General features: G+C 31.1%; 1 protein-coding gene across 2 annotated transcripts in view; it reads right to left on the bottom strand.

The window, feature by feature from the left end:
* The window catches only part of LOC129224005 (ciliated left-right organizer metallopeptidase-like), a 78,913-nt gene that overhangs the window by 28,381 nt on the left and 27,967 nt on the right, over window positions 1-22,565 (bottom strand). Inside the window, exons 5-10 of one of the 2 annotated variants that reach the window (XM_054858398.1) lie at window positions 14,951-15,008; window positions 14,728-14,874; window positions 10,618-10,740; window positions 5,879-5,954; window positions 4,376-4,515; window positions 3,295-3,363 (exon numbers count right to left, since the gene is read on the bottom strand). In XM_054858398.1, coding sequence (XP_054714373.1) covers window positions 3,295-3,363; window positions 4,376-4,515; window positions 5,879-5,954; window positions 10,618-10,740; window positions 14,728-14,874; window positions 14,951-15,008 — 613 coding nt within the window. The remainder of the gene's footprint in view (window positions 1-3,294; window positions 3,364-4,375; window positions 4,516-5,878; window positions 5,955-10,617; window positions 10,741-14,727; window positions 14,875-14,950; window positions 15,009-22,565) is intronic. The other variant, XM_054858399.1, reaches the window with a different exon arrangement.

Raw genomic sequence — 22,565 nt, 5'->3', positions numbered from 1 at the left:
ATAGTGCCGATTCTTTGATGAGAGATTTTGTCATCTTGGTGAGCAGCAAAATATTGAAGAGTCATTATTAGGAAGTCCCTGATTATTTGAGACATTATTGCAAAATTTCGCGGCGCACCTGCAGAGGTTTCATGACTCCTCTAGGGGGTGCACATTTTATGGAAATTTTACCTGGAGTCTAAGATACATCCCTAATGCATAATGCGCCCAAAACTGCACACAGCTGTTGTTTCGCCTTTAAACATTCTCTTTATACAGTGGTAGATAAACGATTATCTAAAGCACAATTTCACCATCTAAGAGAGCAGCGAAATATTGAAACATTTCATTATTATTAAATCCCTAACTATTTGCGACGTTATTGTAAAATTTCGTGGCGCCCCTGTAGAGGTTTCATGGCTTCTCCAGGAGGTGCACCTTTTGGGAATATCATTACCTGGAGTCTTACTAAAATACGTTCTTAATGCATAAGAAGCCCGAAAGCACCTGCAGCTGTTGTTTTGCCTTGGAACATTCTTTTTATATAGTGATAGCGAGCCGATAATCTAAAGCAAAATTTCGCCATCCAGCAGGGGCGAATACAGAAATAGATAAGGCACGGGAAATTAAATAGCCCCCCCCCCCCCCGGTCTTTGATGTTTTATAGCAAAGTTTAAATTCCTTTATTTTTAAATGTGCATGTTTTATTATTATTATTTTCTTTTAAGGATTCCTTCAGGTCAATGAATCTACTAAGTTCATGAATATTAAGCACTAATATACTTTGAATGTGGACGGAAAACATCTTTAACCTGTTTCAAGACATTTAAATACTAATCCCAATATAATGTTACCAAGATGCTAGACAATGAGGGGCTTTACTTAGGAACATTGTCATAATGATTATAACATGAGGGCAAGATTATTAAATAAACCCATACCTCACTTGAGTGTTTTTAAATTAATTTATAAAGAAAATCATAACTTCATAACATATAAGTTTTATTGAAGAATTCAGAAATTATTTCTGTTTGAATTTCAAAACAGTTGCTGATTTCTTCTTAAAGCCATGATACAGTTAAAATAACAGATTGATACTATATGCCTTTTCCATTAAAAATCATGGTTTTTCCAAGAAACTACCATATGATTTCTTTCAGTTTGCATTTTTTATAAGCTGAAAAAGAAATCTATTATTTTGCAAATAGGTTCCTGGATCAAAATGACTCTTTTAGGTGCGCCTACACATCTTTAAAAAAAATCTTGATTATTGATTCCATCAAAGAAGAATTAGTAAACGTATTGTGATAATACGGTCCCTTGAATTCGAAACCAGTGAGTTAAACGTATTCTGCAACTCTGGGCCTCTGACTCCAGTAATACTTCTTTAAAATGCTTTTATTCAAAATATGCTGTGTGTGTTTTGTGTTCTTTTTAATTAACTATGTAAAAAAGGCAAAAGAAAGGCCAATTAAAAAGTAATTAATAAAATAGTGAAATTAATTCATCCTTTTGGGGGGGCACGGGCCCCCTGCCCCCCCCCTGAAATCTGCTACTGCCATTTAGGGAGGGCGCGAAATATTGAAAAGCTTCACTGTTAAAAAATGCCTAATATTAGTAATTGCGACATTATTGCAAAATTTTGCGATTGCGACATTATTGCAAAATTTTGTGGGGTGCCTGTAGAAGCTTCATGGCTCTCCAAGGAGATGCACATTCTGGGAATCATTACATAGATACACCCCTAATAATTTAATTTACTAAAATATATATACACCTCCAAAAAGCACTCACAGTAGTTTTGCCAGGGAACATTCTTTTAAGTATAAATATAGAGGCGATTCTCTAGTGCAAGATTTTGCCATTCAAGGGCACTGCGAAACATTGAAATGTTTCATTGTATAAGTACTCAATTATTTACGATGTTATTGCAAACTTTTGTCAGCACCCTTGAAGAGGCTTTACGGCTCCCCGAGGAGGCATGTTTCTTCTTTTTTTGAAAATTACTAAAATAAAACTTTCACCCCTTTTCTGGTGGGGGCGCTTTGGTGAAGGGCGCACCGGGACATGTCCTGATGTCCCGGCGGGCCAGGCCACCACTGATAATGTTCATATCATTTCAAATTTTTTACTAGTTTTTAGCAAGAACCGAAACTTTAATTGATGTTTGCTTTCAGTCTGCATGACAAGAAGTGGAATTCTTGGGGCAACTATTTCTAACAAAATGATACAAGAAGTCTTAGCTCACATCCTTCATCTGCTACAGTTAAAAGTTTAACTTGTAAATATGATGTACAAACAATATTAATTAGGAATACATGCAAAGCTGTTTTTTTCATTCTCCTTCAACCAGTCCTGTTTACAAGTAAAAAAGAAAATGAGGAAAACCTTGCAGCAGGATTACAAACAAGTTTCAAAGAAAAGAATATGGAAAAACCTCATCCTTTCTCTTGTCCCAATGGACCTACCAAAAGAAATTTTCCTTGCAAATTTTAGAACTACACGACATGTCATTTTTTATATGTACACCTTTACTGTATCGGTGTAACAAACAATAGTAACTGTCCATTGTGTCCCTCAGACAAGAATATGGACTTTTTACATTGACGAATTGCTTTGCACCAGGGCTCAAAAATTATATTGTCCAACATGCCTGGGGCATGTAAAAATTCAGATTGGGCATGAATCTTTTACCCTTACATGCCTGGCTGGGCATGTAGTTATAATTTTTTAATTGAGTATTGGTAATTTTAATGGCGACTTGTTATGTACTATTTATTTAAACTTCTATTTCTGTTTTATATTGAAATAAATCTTGATTCAGATATAAAGCTGTTAAATTTTGTGTCTGATTAACGCTATATGACAAATTCAAATATTTTTCTTATTATACAACAAAAAAATCAAGCATGTAAAATTTTATTTGGGCATCTATTTTTTACACAAACATGCCCGGCAGGGCATGTCAAATTTTAAAAATTTTTCCTAGCTCTGCTTTGCACTAAGTTGTTTCATGAATTTTACTCCTGACAACTTTGCCAAGGCTAAATTTTATTGGGTTGCTAGAAGGCTAATGGCGGATAACACCACAGCCTAGTTGATGTAGGATTTTTTTTAAAAAAAAGAGGAATACATGCAATTTTTTTTTTGTTTAAAAGCTATTTGAACTCATTAATTTTTTGTTCTTTGTTTTCTACTGAAAGGAAAAACAAAATTATGGGAAACTCTACTAATCAATACATCATTAAAAAAATAAAAATCATTCTACACTTAAAAAATTATGTTATTTGAGAATTTGGAAAAATAAAAACTTACTTCTGAGAAAGAAGGAACCATAATACTGGAGAACATCAAAAGTGGGTGCCAATGAGATGCAGTTTGTTTCTAAAAAAGATTCCAATGTGTAAGAATTTTGTAGACATAAAAGAGGGAGTACATAATTTTATAGCCTGATCGTATAAACCAGCGGTTCCCAACCTTTTCCCCCTTTAGGACCCCTTCCAAAATCCGAAGAAGTTGGCAAACCCCTCGTGTAGTAAGTAATAAGTTAGCAAGCAAACATCCACCCACAAACGCATACAGGCATGCAATAAAATTTTTTTTAAAGATTTTTTTTTTAGTTTGATGTTGCTCAATAGTTCATAAAAAGACAAAAAAAAAAAAAAAAAAAAAAAAAAAAAAAAAAAACCATAAAACGTTGCTACAAACAAAAATAATATCTAGATACGGACTGCAAAACAAATTCCTTGTTGAGCTTCAGTCAACTTTGAAAACACAAACATACCAACGTTTGTCTTAAACATCTGACATTTTAATCATTTATTTGGTTCATTAATATATTTGCTTCAGTCATCTTTGAAAACACAATGATACTGAACTGTTTCCATCAAGTTTAATCGAATTATCCGTTCAAATGAGAAAAACTACTGAGAAAAACAAAGCATCCATATTCTTTTATCAAATACATTGTATTCAAACGTGTAACCTTCTCAACATAATTTCCGTTCTATCAGAATCCACAAATGCGGTAAAACCCGCGGCTTTTATGTCAAACTCATTTCTTTAAATGCAAAATATGTAAGCAACTATGCTAACATTTTCATGCGAGTATCGAATGTGCGAGAGACAAATGAATAAGTAATGAACAAAAAACCACTTCTACTTAAGACATCCTCTCAAACAATTATATTAAAATTACGCCTTTACAATATTATTTTTGCGAACCACCTTTATACCTCTTGCGAACCCCCAGGGGTTCGCTAACCACCAGTTGGGAACCGCTGGTATGAACAAACAAACATTCATGTTCAAAAATTATAGATATTAACAAAATATAATAGATATTAACAAAATAGATATTAACAATATAATAGATATTAACAAAAAATATTTTTACATTTGAAGTGGGTGCACCCAACTGACTGCTGTTGCAGCTAAAGTGTTCTTGTGTAGCTTTAATCACAGGTGAAAATTGTAGTCGTGGGATTCCATTAGCATCATCTTCGGTGGTCTTACTCAATTTATCACAAGTATTTGCTAAAGAGTAAAACAAAGTGAAATTTACTAAGCAAACTTAAAAAATATTTTTCATATCATTTAAATTCAACTGAAAACAAATAAGTAAAATTACATGAAAACCAGTTCAGAAGATGGTTTTTAAAATGTTTCTGCAAACAGTTACAGCCATTTAAATCAGTCTTACATTTACAAGATACTACATAATTTTAGAGATAAAATTCCCAGATTTTCAAAATGGTTGGAAAATTTCTCTGAGTATTAGATAAGACATAACAAACATGCGGGATGCCCACCCCTTTAAGAGCAAGGGCGCACTCCCCACTCCAAATATCGCAAATATCCCCCTCCCCCAAGTGAAAAATATCCATCAAAACACCCCCTAAAAATTTCATTGGCGCAGTTTGCGCCATGACCCCTCCCCCCAGGTGTGCACACCTGCATACATGGAACACACATACATGTATAATTTTCACAAACACATAAACTAAAAATCTGATGTGGATACCACACTGTTTTTTTGTAGACTTATTAAATATTAAAATAATCAATGTGTTTTAATAATGTAAAAGAAGATGTGAGCATGCTCATGTATGTGCTTAAGAAGTACAATTAAACGTGTTCTTTTGTGTGTATGTGTGTTTTTTTCTTTTCTTTTTTGTGTGATACATGAAAACTTAAATCAAATTGGGACATAATTGACCAAGTTATCTATAAAATGAATGTGAGATAGTATCCTTAAGTGAGGAAAGTGATATTGAATCTGTTTGCTGCAAGAAAATTCATTTAATGTCAGACTATGAAGGATAGTGGTTAGATGTTTTGAACAGGTTTGTATGTGTAAAATAAGGGCAAATGGAAATGAAATTTTAAAAGATATTTGCATGTGTATTTGAAAATCAGACTATAAAGGTTTCTAGAGATTCAAAATACACTATAACCCTGATTTAATGATTGTCTAGAAACTGCAAAAAGTTATCCTTAAACCAAGGATATCGTTAAATCGAAGAGCATAGACAAACCTGGATCAGTGAAATGCATCATTAAATTGAAGAAATCGTTAAATCAGGTATAGTTAAATCGAAGTTACACTGTAGCTGCTGAGTCTTGAATTTGTCATAGAAGCAACTCCTAGTTATATCGTTAGGTTTTGGGTTATTTTCAATGTGATCCTTTTTTTATGCGGTTCCTATCTGCTGCATAAAAAACATTTTTAATTGTGTACTCTTGCATTATGAAACGAAAACAAAAGACAATGAGGGATTCCCCACAAAACTTAATCATACCAGAACACAAAATTTTACCATGACGCATTTGAATAGAAAATAAAAATTTAACCTTTTTTTTTTTAAAAAAAAGAGGGATGGAGAGAGGAAAACCTTACCTATTGAGCAGCCTTTAAATTCATTAAACAATCTTTCTGAGAAACCTAACACATGAAGTACCTCATGCAAGATAACCTTTAAAAAAGTAATAAAAATAACTTTAAGTGCCTCACAATACTTTATACTGACAAATTATTTGATATACACAAAGAGTTTTTTTTTTTTCTATTTAACTAACAATTCTCATTTTTCCAAAGCAAGAAATTGAAATAAATCATACAAAGAATCTTCTTAAAATTGATTACAGTACCCGTCACTAATAAAACCACTGGATATTAAAATCAGCTGCTTTATAAAATCAAATCTGGAAGAACATCAGTATCATAACATGTTTCGACCATCCTTTAATAAAAACACTACTGTCGTTTTATAAAATGAAGCTTTTGGATATAAAGCAAAAAAAATTGATAAAGAAGCACCAAGAAGTGAAGGAATCGGTCTAAGAAGATGAGGAAATCTCGATGGCAAGTTTACTTTCTTCTGTAGATGTCAGAAAAGTGCTTGATGTTAAGCAATGCAGAGCAAAGAGGAAAATATAATTTTGAAACTTACAAAACATTTTGAAAACTTTCTAACGATATTGTTCTTTACTCTCCAATTCTGTTAACCTATTGGTGAATTGATAGTTGATTAAAACCTTTGTGCAAATTTTAAAAAATATAATTCATGCTAAAAATGTCAAAGGTATTTGAAAACAAAAATAAATGAAGTAATTCATTTTGTTGTTAGAGTATTTGAATTTCAAAAAGCTGTTTATGTCATTTTATAAAATCAGCTGCTTTATAAAATCAAATGTCTTCAGAACCAATGTGATTTTAATAAGCAGCGGGCACTGTATTACAAAGCTATTTCAAAGAGAAAGGTAATGAGTTCTGATGGTTGTGCCTGTGCATTCTCTGTATAAATAAAAATCATGCTGAATATAATAAAGAAGTTTTGAGTTTTCAAACCGGGCTGATAGATGGAGCAAGGTGTCCACTAACAGGGCAAAATATCAGTTAGAAGATGGCTCATTGTTGGAAACATGGTCAACCGTAAATGCTGCTCATTATTGCGCCAAGCTGATATGATCGTGAGAGGCAATTTGAAGTAAATAACCAGGACTACTAACAACAAGTGTTTTGTTACTACAGGTGTTGAAAGTTATGCATTGATATCTTCCATGCATATGCAGTGAGAAATTAAATACATTCAATGTTCTTATTTTGTCAAAATTTTAAACATTTCTTACATACATTTTAGTTTAACATGGATTGTACACAAAATTGAAAAAAAATTTCAAGGAGTATTTAAGAACTTTTCAAGGATAAGATGAGCCTTTTCAAGAACTAGTTGGAACTATCTGAAAGTGCAAACTTTTCCACAATGCATTAAAAAATAAGAATTGATTTGGTTCCAGGGCGCATAAAAGTTTCAGCATTAAACAAAACCTTCTAAACCACACTATTAAAGCTTTAAAATCTACCTTAAATAGTGCAGGCTGTAAGAATTAGATTGCTACTACTGGCCAAAAGTAACAATTAAAAAAAAAAACTAAATTAAAAAGATTAATGTAGTACAATCAGTAATGTACAATCAGTAATTTAAAAAAACAGAAGTAATTTCACATTTATGCATTGATACTTAACATTTCGCAATTATAGTTAATTTTGCTTTTATAATATAAGCATGTCATTAACAAGTTCTAGTAGACAAAATGAAACCCAGATTTTCAAAAAGAGGATAGTAAATGAATATCTGGAATTAAAGAAAAGGAAGCAGCAACAGGTGACATGAAAAAATTCTGATATTTCTTTTTAAATAGCGGAACAGAAAAAAAAAATCCAAGTTGGAATATTCTGAAGAGAGAAATAATATAGAGTAATGGACCTTGCTCTGAAGGCATGGTAAAATTGCTTCGTATGCACACAAAAATGTGTGAAGAAAGTTTTTTACCAGGAATATTTTACAATTTTTCATGGAAAAGTTGTAGTTGACGATATGAGGAAAAATGTAACGAGACTTGATAGTCAAAATGTCATGAGTAAGAACGAAAAACATTCAGTTCAATGTACCAAAGATTTTGCTAACTTAGCACCTCACACCAAGTACAAAAACATTCAACATAGGGAAGACGAGAATGAAGAAAGATTGTACAGCAAAAATCCCTGGGAAAAAGCAATAACAAATAGAGAAACATCAAGCTGCCACACAATTCAGTGGAAGCCTTTCGGGAAACGTACATACTTCAATCGAAAAATCAACAGAATTAATTCGAAATAAAGAACTAAATGAAGAAAAATGGCTCTTGTTAGTTATGAAGGCAAGCTCTTTCAAGGGAAAACAACTAAAAGGATGGAAAATTGATACCGTATTTTCCTGCGTACTATCCGCGAGCGGCCTATAATCCGCAGGTCCTAAAATCGGCCTGAAGAAAAAAAGCTGCGTATAATCCGTGGGTAATACGATGTAAAAAGATAAAGTTTGAATTTAGCATACCATTTGAGCAACTAAACTAAAAACATGAAAAAGTAATTACTTTGAAGGCATAATCAAAATTAATCTGAAATATAATCTAAAATATAATGATTTCTTCTTGAAATCTTGATTATAGTACGCTAATTACTTGAAAACAAAGAGTCAAGACAAAGGAGCAAACGGTCTAATCTTGTGCAAATGGCTACCTATTTCACTGTAATCTTGCTTATTTTACATGACCTGAATCACCAAGAAGAACATTCAAGCAACGTAAAATAACCAACATACAGGCAGGCAGCAAAGAAGAACATGCATGCTTCGTAAAATATACAACATTCAGTCGGCGTACGATATCGATCGGTGAATCCTAATGTAAAAATATCGAGGTTCAGTACGTTGGTGTTAAGGGAAGAAAAAATCACAGATAATCCACGGCTGTGTATAATCCGCACCTCATAAACTTTGCCTTTTTTAGCAGATAATCCGCGGATTAAATGCAGGAAAATACGGTACTTTCTTTCTGAAAATCGCAAAGTGTCTACAAGTGACAGTTGTTAAAAAAGTTTAATATTTGCTCTTTTTACAAGTTAAAAATATAATAGCAAAAAACCAAATTTTATGTTAAAAAAATTTTAGCTGCATGAGTACAATGGATTTGGAGGTTTTTTTTTGCTACAGTTGAGACGTTTCAAACTGATGTCCAAACACTTGTTCCACACATGACAGCAATACTTAATTAAAACTAAAATTTTAAAAATATATTAAGAAAAGTTTTTGCTTGACAAATTATTTAAATCAAGAATTTTCCCTAGGCGAGCAAATTTCTAACTTTTAGTCTTAAATAATTCGTATGCATATATAAATGTCAGGAAAAAATTAGTACGTGTGAATTGTATTCTACGTTTTTTTCCCTTTTTCTTTCAAAACTTTGAATTTTTTTATTGAATGAAATAAAGCAGAAAAGTAAGAACAGCAAATGCTAGATTCCTAAGAAAAAAAAAAAGAAATTTTAGCAAAAGAATAAAATCAAGAACAATTTCAGGTCGAAATGATTTTAATTATTTGCATTTTGCTTTTTTTCCAATAATTTTCAGAAAAAAAAAAAACTGGCATTTTATCAGTATTTTCAAATAATTTTTAAATGCTCCATATTATGGGATAGGTTATAATGCTCTCCTGCTCTCCACTAAAATACTTTGCAACAAAACAGACAATTATTATAATTAAGATATCTTACACAGCAAACAAATATAAGAGAGCGGTTCGACTTCTTATTATCACAAAAAATGGTCAATTTTATTGTTAATTATTATAGGGAATTTTTAATGTACCTATAATAATTTACGAATATTTTATGATTCATACACATCTTGAAAGGTTTAAATACTTTTTAGGATAGAGTTTAACAAGATCGTTAAAAGTAAAATTTCTATATTTTATTTTTAATGTCTTGAACGTAAGTCTAAAGTAACCGTCACTTGTCCCCATGTTAGTAAAAAATAAACAAAAAATATAAATAAAATAAAATAAAAATATTTCTATGAAAACAAACAATAAGTTCACGTTTTTGTTGTTTTTATTTAAAAATATTTATGGATTTAAGTAAAAAAACATTTAAAGTTAAATTTTCATTAAAAATTCAGTGACATAGTTATTTTTAAGTTTGTTCCCAGCGGTGTCACTCCCCACAACATTAAATTTCCTTCCCAGAATCGCAATGAAAAAAATATTTGTCGGCAAAAAGTGTAGCAATTTACCGCTGGTAAGCCAGAAAACTATTGCAACATAATTGCGTCTTAAATTTGTCGGAAATTATTGCTTGGAATCTATATGAAAGCATAAAATTAGAGAATGGTTTTTGCATCTGTCACTCCCTCACATCTGTTTCTACAGTAAAATAAAATAAAATTATGGATGAAAACTGCATTATCATAAGTTGTTTGAGAACATTTGTATGCCAACAAACTCAAATATCAGTTTGGCGTAACTACTAGAATCCAATTTTAATGAATTAGTTATTCCCCCACTAGTGATGGAATTATTCTTAAGTGAGAGTGTAATGCTATTAAAAATACATATATATATATTCAGGACCAATATTTTCTTCGTAAAGCCCTTACATATATCTATCTTTATGGAAGGTTTCATCAGGTTCCACCCACTTTAATTTTTCTGAACTTCATAAGCTCAAAATGACTGTTTTTGTGAGAATGACCCATATAATATGAAAAAGACAAGCGACTTAACAACTTAAAAAGTAAGAAAAAGAAACAACTTTTACATTATAATAATGCTTTGGATCATAAATTTTTTTGCCAAAATAATCAGGGCACATATTTAGTATACCAGCTACAGGACGTTTAGTGGTATCGGTTCTGCAGAACGATGCATATGCTTGAACATCCTAGAAAAATTAAAAAGCAAGCATTGAAATACAAAACAAACAATTTCTTTAAGAAAATAAATTGAGACAAAGATATATTATAAATGAGGAGTAATTTATCAAAATGGAACATATCAATTTTCCAAAAATGTTCAGGAGGTTGAAAAAACGAATTAAACTAACAGCAAAATAGTTTTATTATATTTTCTGTGCATATAATTGAGCACAAAGGCATTATGTCACAGAGTAAGAAATTGTCAAGCAAAAAAAGCAGGGAGATAATTATTTTAATTTTCGATATGTGCTTTTTTGTTTGAAAAACGTGATGATGTGCCCTTTTGAACGAAAAACAGAGTCTTGATAGCTCCAACTTCACCAAAACTCTAATACCTCATGTCCTCATATTGAAGTACTTGAACTTAAAATTAGTGGATCAAGTGTTCATGGGCTTAACGGAACAACTGAAGTCTTGATTATTATAAATTTATGAACTTTACTCGAGGGATAGGAAAGTAAGAATTTTTTTCTTAGCTTTTTACCTCATTAGTGTTCATGATTATACTTTCATAAAATTTAGGATGTAGTAAAATAGAACAAAGGTAAAAGGTAATAAAAGCAAGAAGACTACTCCTGAAACATTAATTTAAAAATTTTATTCTGAAGACAAAGAAAAATTGTGGAACAACTTGTTTCTGGTAAAATTCTCAAGGCTGATTTTTTTTCTTGTTTAAAATACTGTTAAGTATTAAAGTTAGACTATTTTTGTTCAGAGGAAAAAATTGTCAAATTTATTAAAACTTGGTTTCTGGTTAAACTAAACATGTATAACAATGTCTTCGTCAATACATTTTCCATAGACTTCATGGTCCTCAGAGCTTATTTGACAACAGGTTTGCTGAAGAAGGCTGTGAATGCACTCTAACAGTAGCAAAATTTGTTTACCTCATGAAACATACAAAAAATCCCCTGTCAATGAGCAGATATTTTGTCACTTTTCAAAGAACACCAAGTAGGGATTCAGAAATTTTGGATATGTGCTTCTTTGAAAAAAAAAATTTTTTTTTTTGTTCAACAGATTCAGTTAGGATACCCTTTGTTTGAAATAACCTGAGAAAATTGTAGCGGACAGATTGGTTACCTTTTGATTGAAAAGCCAAACTTTCAAAAAAACTATGGATTTGTCTTGCACTTAATATTAGAGACTAGGGGATTTGATTGAGTTCATTTGAAAGATATAGAAAATACAAAAAAGTGAGTTTTTTTTAAAAAGTGGATATGTTACCTTTTGATAAATTACTCCTCAAATGCCATACACTTGAGACAAATATGGTGACAAACCTCATTATTTGAAAATTTAGTGATAAACCTTATCATTCCAGAAATTGCGTAAGTATAAGTATTATTGAAATACAGATTAAAAATGGTTACATTAATTATCATCTGATAACGTTTCACTTAAGAGGTTTTTTTTTTTGAGCTAGGTATATTTATAAGAAGAGCATTTAAAATCTCTAAATTATACTTGCACAATTTAATTCCTCAATATTCCATAAAGACTCTTTTTATGCCTTAGTACCCTAATTTGGAACCGTGTCCCAAGTTTGGAGCGTATTTGAAATTTTTCAAACTTATGAATAAATTAGTTAAGTAGAAGTGAATTTGCACAAATAAGACACAAGTACATAACCGAGATGAAGTGTGAAATAAATTCAAGCTAATGCTACTCAATTAGCACAGGCAACCAAAATAATTTCCATGCTTAAAAATCACATATTTTTTTCAAATTTTCAAAGTCATTAAATTAACCCATAAAGCTAACATCAATGTTTAGCTCACATAGCTGTTGAAGATAATCAGCACTCGAACCTAAAGTTGGCAAAATGTTCCAAGTTAGGGTACTGTTCCAAGTATGGGCACTTGACTGTACTGGAAATACTGTTTGCGCCTATTTATACTTTTGTTACAGAAAATTACATTGCTCATAAACAGATGAACTGGTCTACGCAGCGAATTACTACAGGGCAACATTGTGATAATGAAGTTGGAATGAGATGGAAGGGGGGGGGGGGGGGGGTCGTGCAATTTTCAACCGCCATTCCCTAAAATAAATACATTTCTTTACTAATAACAAAGCCGGAAGTCTGGATCTCTCTCTCTGGACCTGTGTCCGGATATCTGTTGCGCCCCGACCCTTCGGCCATTTTTAGTGAAATTTGGAACAGAATGAATTAATAGGATAGAGGTGAGCACCTCAAAGCGATTTTTCAAAAATTCGATTTTGTTCTTTTTCCATTCCAATTTAAGAAATTTTATTAAGCAAATTATCATAACATGGACGAGTAAATTATCATAGCGCGTGCGAGCAATTTACCATAACATGGGTGATGAACATAGCAAATTGGCGAAAAATTCATCCAATTTTTGTAAATATACAGGCGAACCAAATTAACTTTTAATTATATACAGTAGAGAACCAATTATCCGGAAGTTCGGGACCATAGTTATCCCGGATATCTGAATTTCCCGGTTTTCTGGATCGCTAAAAAGACTTTTGGACGATTGTTCATAAAACTAAAATTACTATAATAAATATTAATACGTATTAAAATAAGAAGAAAACAGTTCAGAAATGCTTATCAATATCAAAACATTAAAAACTACTAGTGCGAGAATAATTTAAACACCAAAAACCTAAAGTTATTTAATAAGACCTGAGACCCGCACACTCATTTTGAAAAGGAAAGAAAAACATCAATTTTCGATGTTTTAAAATGAAAGAGATTGAAGGGAAGGGCAAGAAAAAAAGTTTCTGAACGTAAATGTGCAATTATTCTACTAGTGTATGAGAGAATTTATTTTCATGAACGCGTTTTTTTTTTTCACTTTTTTGTAAAGGTTTGGCGTTAGCGATTATTGATAACTATTGCTTTTGCATTAAGTTAATACCAATTAAAATTTAATTTATGAGTTCCTGCAGCCTTATTACAGTCTTCCGTTTAACGATTTCTAGATTCCACCATCAACTATCCGGATAATTCGAGAATCGTGTTGTTTCACGCGCTTTTGCGACGTCACTTCCGCTCTAAACGGTTTTAATTAAAGGCCATTCAATAAAATATTGCATTATAATGTGACAATATTCATTTTTTTAGTTTTCAGTTGGAATGAAACACAAAAATTTCAGATTTACATGTGTACTTTTTAGTTCAAGAAAATATTCCGGAAGTTAAGTATTCGGAAAGTCCGGAAGTAAGTATACCCCTGCGTTAAAGACAACCCTTTGAAGTTCATTTTTGTAAACATTTTCCCGAGTTATAGATGAGTAATATGGTATTTATTAAGAAACCGCTAATTTTTTTTTAGGTATTTCAAAAAAAAAAAAAGCTTAGTTTTTCAAAAATTGCCGAAAATGCGTATTTTTAAAAAATCGCGGGAAAAGGAGGCAAAAGGTTGCCGGTTTTCTGGTTTCCCGGTTTTTTGGTTCCCGGATAAAAGGTTCTGCACTGTACTACAGGCAAAGCTGTGCAGGTACCACTAATAAAGATATAAATCTACCCCTGACCACTGTGTATGTATAGGCTGCATTTTACGCTGGTTAAAATTTAGAACATTTATTTTTTCAGCCTTGCTAATATATATATATATATATATATATATATATATATATATATATATATATATATATATATATATGTTTGGCTCTATTTTTATTTTAATTACTTCTACTTTAATTCATAACTTCTACTTTAATTTATAGAGGGCGCAGTTTTTGTCTTGTTTCATGGAACGATAAATAAAAATGGCAGTTTTGGCTGAAAACTCAATGATGTTGTGTGGCTTGTTTTTACGCTTTTAGAATCACGGTTAGTTTTTGTGTACGTGGAAATTGTTCCTCTGGCGCAACGTACAATGTATGTATGTATATTACAAAAAGTTGAACCATATATCTTCTCAGAAATATTATTGATGAAATAAACCTGCTAAGTACATTCATTAAAAAGTATTTACTTGTTGTTGGCACCAAGCATCAGATCTGCTGATCACAAAAAGAATGAAGTTATATCCATCAATACCCCTTCCACTGATAATCTTCTTGTAAGGATTTTTATCAGCTTCATGATAGGCCTCAAGCCCATCTAAAAAAGTGCCTGGTATCTGACAAAAAAAGATTTTTTTAGCCGAAGATCTGAAACATAGAAGGCTGAAGAAAATTTAACAGAAGTATATTTACAATATAATCTGTATTCTTCACTGAACAGTGTTCAACATCTGACTGAATTTGAGCACATCTAAAAAAAAAAGATGATTTTAAAAAATGCACTGAACTAGATATTGTTTGCATCACATATGTAGTCATTTCTTTTTAACACTGAAAATTTTACAGAAACAAACAGCATGTGTGAAAAAAAAAAAAGAAAAAAAAAGAAAGAAAACCCATTGAAACAAAAACAAAATTTTTTTTAAATAACTGTATAACATCTTAACAAAAAACTAGTTTTACTCTTTTAACCACAAGAACATAGATACATTAGTATGTGGTATAAGAATATTTCCTAAAAGATTCTTGAGTGCAAAATATACCAGCATGTTCTATAAAATTATTATTAAACTCTTTTTAAGGAAAGCATATTTTTGGTGGATTACTAATCACCATTAACATCCAACAAACAAGGAGAGAGAGAATGGTTTTTCTGAGACCTTTATTACAGAGTACAACGAAATATTTCTGCTAAAAACATAATTGCGAATTACAATTTAGTATTACGAAATATGACTTCCATTTCCATTATCTGGATTTAATTAAGTTTTTCATTAAATGGAAGAACACTTGTTTTTGAATTTAAACAAAGAGATATGAGAGATTCTTAAATTCAGGAAGCTCATAATTAATACATAAAAAGTTCATTGTGAATAAGTAAAAAATGTTAACAAAAAGAAATTAAAATAGTATTATTCTTGGTTTCAGTACAACAAAAATTGAAATATATGCTCATGGTTCAATTTTTTTGAACATGGAAAAAAAGAAAGGTTGATACTTTCAATAGTAAATTCACAACTATAGTAGAAGACCCTTATAACACACACCTTGGGACCAGAGCTTTTGGGTTACATAGGTTTTGTAAATATATAGGTCCTTTCACAAATTTTGAAAATATTATTGAGAGTATATCTATATATTAGCACTTCAGAATGAGTTTTATCTGCAATGAGTATTAAAGCACTAATTATACAATTAGTCATTCATAATTAAATATATTTCACAGTCAAAAGAGAGTGAATTATCCAACACATCTGCAAGCTTCATGGTTTGCATAACAGCTGCATTTTTAAGAGGCATACGGTATTTTCTTTTACTGTGAATATTAATTTTCATTTAAAAGTTTTGAATTAAGGTGGAAAGAGAAAAAACTGTTCAAAATTCAATTAGCCTAAGGGCAGTTCTCAAAAGGTGGGAGCAAACACAGACCTCAACTTTGAAGCTTCAACACCAAATAACTTTCATTTTAATTAACTCAAAAATTTTTGAGTTAAATTATAATACTGTATAGAGACAAGAATTGACATAAATTATGGAAAAAATGCTCTTTAAATGCCCTTAAAAAAATCTTTTCTTAGCAAGGCGCAATTTTGGACATACCAAAACGTTAACTGAGCAAATGTACCATTAAAGAAAAATTTTTTAAAATTATTTCCATACGTTTCAAAAAAAATTTAAAGGTATGAATCTTACACTGAATAATTTTTTGTTAATATTTTACACAAATAACAAAAGTAAAGACAGATTATTCACTTTGTAAACGATTTTAGAAAATAGTAAGTTTGAAATTTGATGCATGTCCAAAATTTACGATCTTTACAATGCTATTTTTTGAGAACTAAGTATATGATGTTTTCATTTTAAAGGTGTTTATCGAGCCTCGGAATCAATTTTTAATTGTTTAAAAGTGTTTTCATCAGCTTTTATGCAGTATCTTAGAAGAAAAATAATTTTTTTTAAACGTACATGTGAGATGTCCAAATGGCGTTACGATCTTGACGCCGATAATTCTGTCCATTTATTCATAATTTTTGATGATCTACTGTCTTCTAACCTCAATAAAAAACGTTATTATAATGCTATCTTCTTTAATCCATTGGTATTCTGCATAATTAATATGTTACACATTTAACAATACATAAATTACAGTAGAAACATGGCTGCTTATGATCGAACCGAAAGCCATTTTGCGCTAAAATCGCCAAGCAAACCTCCGTTGGCGACAACACAGTATACGATAAGCTAAAGGTTACCAGAGCGGAATTCCAATTTGACAAATGTAGTTTATCGTCAGCTGTACCAGTTTTGGCGACTTTATCACCTGCGCTAGCAATTTTTTTTTTTTTTTTTTCCGCTTTTATTATTTTAGAATTCTTTTTCTCTTCTTTCTTTTGGAAACATAATTTAACGATCTCCAAATAGAATTACGAATTTCTTTCTTCAATAATTTTTTTAGACATCATTTTAATTCTTATGACATTAGAAAAAATATTCATTATTAAAACTGATGTCACTTTTTACAATTGTATTGTTTCTAATTTGAAGCTTTTTTTACTTTCTTCTATATCTAATATATAGAAGAAAGTATTGGATTCGTGCAAATTTTCGAATTTCGAATTTTGACGGATTCGAACGTTTTGAGGTGTGCTGAGTCCATTTCGACCATTTTTGGAAAATGTCTGTCTGTCTGTGTGTGTGTATGTATGTGTGTGTGTGTGTGTATGTATGTGTGTGTGTGTGTGTGTATGTATGTGTGTCACGTCTGTGTGTGACCAGTTTTTTGTGGCCGCTCTACAACAAAAACTACCGCATGAAATCGAACGAAATTTAGTACACATATGTGCCCCTATGTGAACTTGTGCCCATTAGTTTTTGGCGCGAATTCCTCCAAGGGGGGTGGAGCAATGGGACGTTTTTCGAGTTACGCGTGCTTGCTATTCCTCAGGAAGTTACTGGCGGAATCAAACAAAATTTGGTCCATATGTTGGTATTAACAGGAACAGGTGCTGATTCAATTTGGGTGTCAATAACTCAAACGGGGGTTGAGCTGTAGAACGTTTTTTGTCGTCAATTGTGACTGCTGTATCTCAAGAAATAATGAACGGAATGAAAGAAAAATTTATCGGCAAGTAGCCCTTAGTGGGTATAAGAACTGATTTTATTTTTGTGTCAACAGCTAAAAGGGGGGTAGCGCAATCACCCGTTCTTTTTTTCCATTTTGAGTGTCCTATCTCAAGAAGTAATGCTACGTTCTGGTTGAAATTTGGAATATATGTGAATCCATATGTAAACAGGCTTTGGTTCTATTTTGACGCCGATCGCTCCAAGAGGTGTTGATTTTTTTTTTGCGAATAAAAATATTTTTATTAATGCAACAATAAGAAAGATAAATCGTAATAGATTGTCGTCTGCGTATTTCTCGTGATTTTAATTGTATGGAAATGATAGGAAATATGATCTCAATGATTTAAAATTTTTAACTGTTGCCATCTTATGTTTGTTAACAAATAAAATATTTGTAATTAATTCAAGCAAGGCTTTTGAAATAACTTTCAATTTTCGCTCTTTGCTTTGCTTTTGCAATAATTCAGACATTGGGATGGTCGTCAAGTTTTTGCATGTGTAATTTTGTTTTTGTTGGGAATATTGCTTCCTCGTCAAGCATGGGGAGGGATCAGAAAAAAAAAAGAAAAATATAGAAGAAAGTTTCGTGATGGCCACAACATACTAGTTTAACCTTGTATCAATTTCTTCAAAATCATTCCAAAACTTTATTAAATGTAAGGAGCAGCATGTATAGCCATTCAAGTATTTCATTAATATCCTCTTTATTATTAAATTGCAAAATTTAAAAAGTAGTAAATAAAATTTTCATTGGAAAAGTTAAAAATCAGATTAACAATTGTCAAAAATGGTGAAACTTACGTTATGATGATGTCCAAAATCCGTTACCTACAGGAAAACAATGTCCAAAATCTGTTACCTACAGATTGCTGATTTAATTTGCTAATTAACAATTTTTACAAATACCTGCTGTCTTTTCATGTTCGTATATTGTGTTCTAGGTATGCATACTATAGAATAAAATCAAAATTGATGTCAAATTCGAAAATTTTTGAAATTGCTCAAAGTTAACTTTTTTGTTCCCACCTTTTGAGAACTGCCCGTGGGCAGTTCTCAAAAGGTGGGAGCAAACACAGACTTCAACTTTGAAGCTTCAACACCAAATAACTTTCATTTTAATTAACTCTAAAATTTTTGAGGTAAATTATAATGCTGTACAGAGACAAGAATTGACATAAATTATGGAAAAAAAGCTCTTCAAATGCCCTTAAAAAATATTTTCTTTGCTAAATGGCACAATTTTGGACATACCAAAACGTTAACTGAGCAAATGTACCATTAAAAAATTTTTTTTAAAATTATTTCCATACGTTTCAAAAAAAATTAAAGGCATGAATCTTACACTGAATAACTTTTTGTTAATATTTTACACAAATAACAAAAGTAAAGACAGATTATTTACTTTGTAAACGATTTTAGAAAAAAGTAAGTTTGAAATTTGATGCATGTCCAAAAGTTACGATCTTTACAATGCTATTATTTGAGAACTAAGTATATGATGTTTTCGTTTTAAAGGTATTTATCGATCCTCAGAATCAGTTTTTAATTGTTTAAAAGTGTTTTCATAAGCTTTTATGCAGTATCTTAGAAGAAAAATAATTTTTCTTAAACATACATGTGAGATGTCCAAATGGCGTTACGATCTTGACGCCGATAATTCTGTCCGTTTGTTTATAATTTTTTTATAATCCATTGTCTTCTAACATCAATAAAAAAGATTATTATGATGTTATCTTTTTTAATCCATTGGTATTTTGCATAATTAATACGTTACACGTTGAACAATACATAAATTACAGTAGAAACATGGCTTGTTATGATCGAACGAAAGCCATTTTGCTCGAAAATCGCCAAGCAAACCTCCGTTGGCGTCAACACAGTATACGATAAGCTAAAGGTTACCAGATAGGGATTCCAGTTTGACAAATGTAGTTAATCGTCAGCTGCACCAGTTTTGGCGCCCTTATCACCTGTGCTAGCATTTTTTTTTCCACGCCGCTTTTATTATTTTAGAATTTTTTTTTTCTCTTCTTTCTTTTAAACATAATTTAACGATCTCCAAAAAGAAATACGAATTTCTTTTTCCAATATTTTTTTTAGACATCGTTTTAATTCTTATGACATTAGAAAAAATATTCACTATTAAAACTGATGTCACTTTTTACATTCTTTCTTAAAGTATATTTTGTTTATTTTTCCTTTAAAAATATATATGTCGTATTTGTCTATTTTTATTCCTTATTTGTCCCAATAAATCAAACTACAAGTTTGTATAATTATTTCCATGAAGCTTTTTTCTACCTTTCATCAACTTCTTCAAAATCATTCCAAAACTTTATTATATGTAAAGAGCAGTATGTATAGTATAGCCATTCAAGTACTTCATTAATATCCTCTTTATCATTAAATTGCAAAATTCAAAAAGTAGTAAATAAAATTTTCATTGGAAAAGTTAAAAATCAGATTAACAGTTGTCAAAAATGGTGAAACTTACATTATGATGATGTCCAAAATCCGTTACCTACAGGACAACAATGTCCAAAATGTGTTACCTACAGACTGCTAATTTAATTTGCTAATTAACAATTTTTACAAATACCTGCTGTCTTTTCATGTTCATATATTGTGTTCTAGGTATGCATACTATAGAATAAAAGCAAAATTGATATCAAATTCGAAAATTTTTGAAATTGCTCAAAGTTAACTTTTTTGTTCCCACCTTTTGAGAACTGCCCATTTATTAGGAGTTATCATTACGTTTAGCAGTATGTGCAATTTTCATTGCTCTTAAAGTATTTGAGAGGGGCAAACAGGAAATCTGTTGTGAGACTTTCACCTGAAAAAAGTGTGCCTTGCATATGTATATTTGTAAAAAGCAATAAATGTAATGTATGTGTCAAATTACGAATAAAATGTTAAGGGTCTTACTTCCCCCCTCCCCCAGCACATTTTCTCTTGACAGCTTTCAGGTATTCTTCAAGAACTTGCAATCACCCCTGAAACCTGTCTAGGGCTTTTCTATAACGATACAACAGCTAAAAATACTTTAATATAATCTTTTCCAAGAAAAAACCACGAGAAGGTCTTTTTTACAAAAATAAAGAAAATTCACAAAAATATTTTGCTTTTTCACAAAAATAACGAAATTTCACAAAAATATTTTGCCTTTTCACAAAATGGGGACCCAAAAAATAAAACCTGGATCGACCCCTGGTTAGTAATGCTGAACAATATAAGATAGTCCTTATTGCAGCTGCTTCATTTCAAACTTCTTTTCTACTTCAAAGTTGAAATTGTTTTAGAAAAATATCCACTTGGCCATTTTTTTATAATTTCAAGGTAAACAACCAAAATTTAAAGACAAGACACCCACCTCATGCAATTAGTAATAAACAACACACAGCATTAATCACTCTACTACATTACACTCTTGATTCTAACACGAGCACATGATCACGCACAAGCATTAACTTTCATTTTAGCATGCTTCCTTATATCAAATTACGAAATTGGTAACTATTTTTTTCTATAGAAGCATGGTTTCCTCAATCGCTAGTATATTCTTCATTTATCAAAATTAGAATTAACTTCAATTTTTATTGTGTGAAACTGCATCACAATACCTAGGGGTCACATCACATTCAAACCATTTTTTAAAACATTTCAATAAAATATGTAATTCTTTGGAATCTTTATATGCGCTTCCTTATTAACCAATAATAATTTTTCATGCCCTTTAAAAAAAATCAAAACACTGAAGAATATTTTAATTTTTTAAAAGTTTAAATTTTGAGATCTTGAATTCAAATTATGGTTTTCACTATCGCGGATTACGATAGGAGAAGTTTCTTTTTTCTACTAATGGCTTTTATCGCAACCATAGTTTGAATTCATGACGCCAAAATTCAAATGAATGACTGGGGCTGGATGCTGGACACTATGAGCTGGATACTATTTTCACGTAAAAAGGATTGTGTACAGACCTGAAGGTCATTAATAAATAATTCGATTCAAAAGTATATGGATACCTGCATTACTATCAGCCCCGCTTAATCGGGTAAAATCTCTCAGAGCCGAATTTATAGACGTAATGTTAGGATCCCCCCCCCACCCATAGATGTAATGCTTGAGATCCCCGCTTATTCCGAATAATTTCTTCGGATAATCGAATAATAGTGATCAGCTTTCACATAGATTTTTGCTGAAAAAAATTTTTTGAATACGTTAAAAATAAATTAAATAAGAGCAATTATTGTCGTAAAAACTTAAAATAGCATTTTTCGGCAAACAACGGGTGGGAAAAACAACATTCATTTTCCATCAAAGCATTTCCACTATTCTATCTAGTTTCTTTTATAGTTACCAATGCCATTACCAACAGACAGTCGATAAATAACTTAATAAACACAACAATATATTAACATTGCAAAAAATAAGAAATTGATAATTATTGATTACGTAAAACGCAGTAGTTGAAGTTAAAAAAGTATATTCTCAAAATACCCTGAGCAAGGAATCCACTATTATGGACTTTCTCCAAAAAATATGAACTGAAAACAGGTGTCAAAACAAAGATTTAATACCTCAAGTTGTAAGTTGCATATTTGTAATTTTCATACGTACTTGTTTTATATATACTTAGTTATCATACTATTTTGTTGATTACTACTTAGCTTATTTAAAA

This window comes from Uloborus diversus, chromosome 6 (assembly GCF_026930045.1).
Source record: "Uloborus diversus isolate 005 chromosome 6, Udiv.v.3.1, whole genome shotgun sequence".
In the NCBI taxonomy this organism is placed as follows: Eukaryota; Metazoa; Arthropoda; class Arachnida; order Araneae; family Uloboridae; genus Uloborus; species Uloborus diversus.
This window is presented reverse-complemented; position numbering and strand designations above follow the sequence as displayed.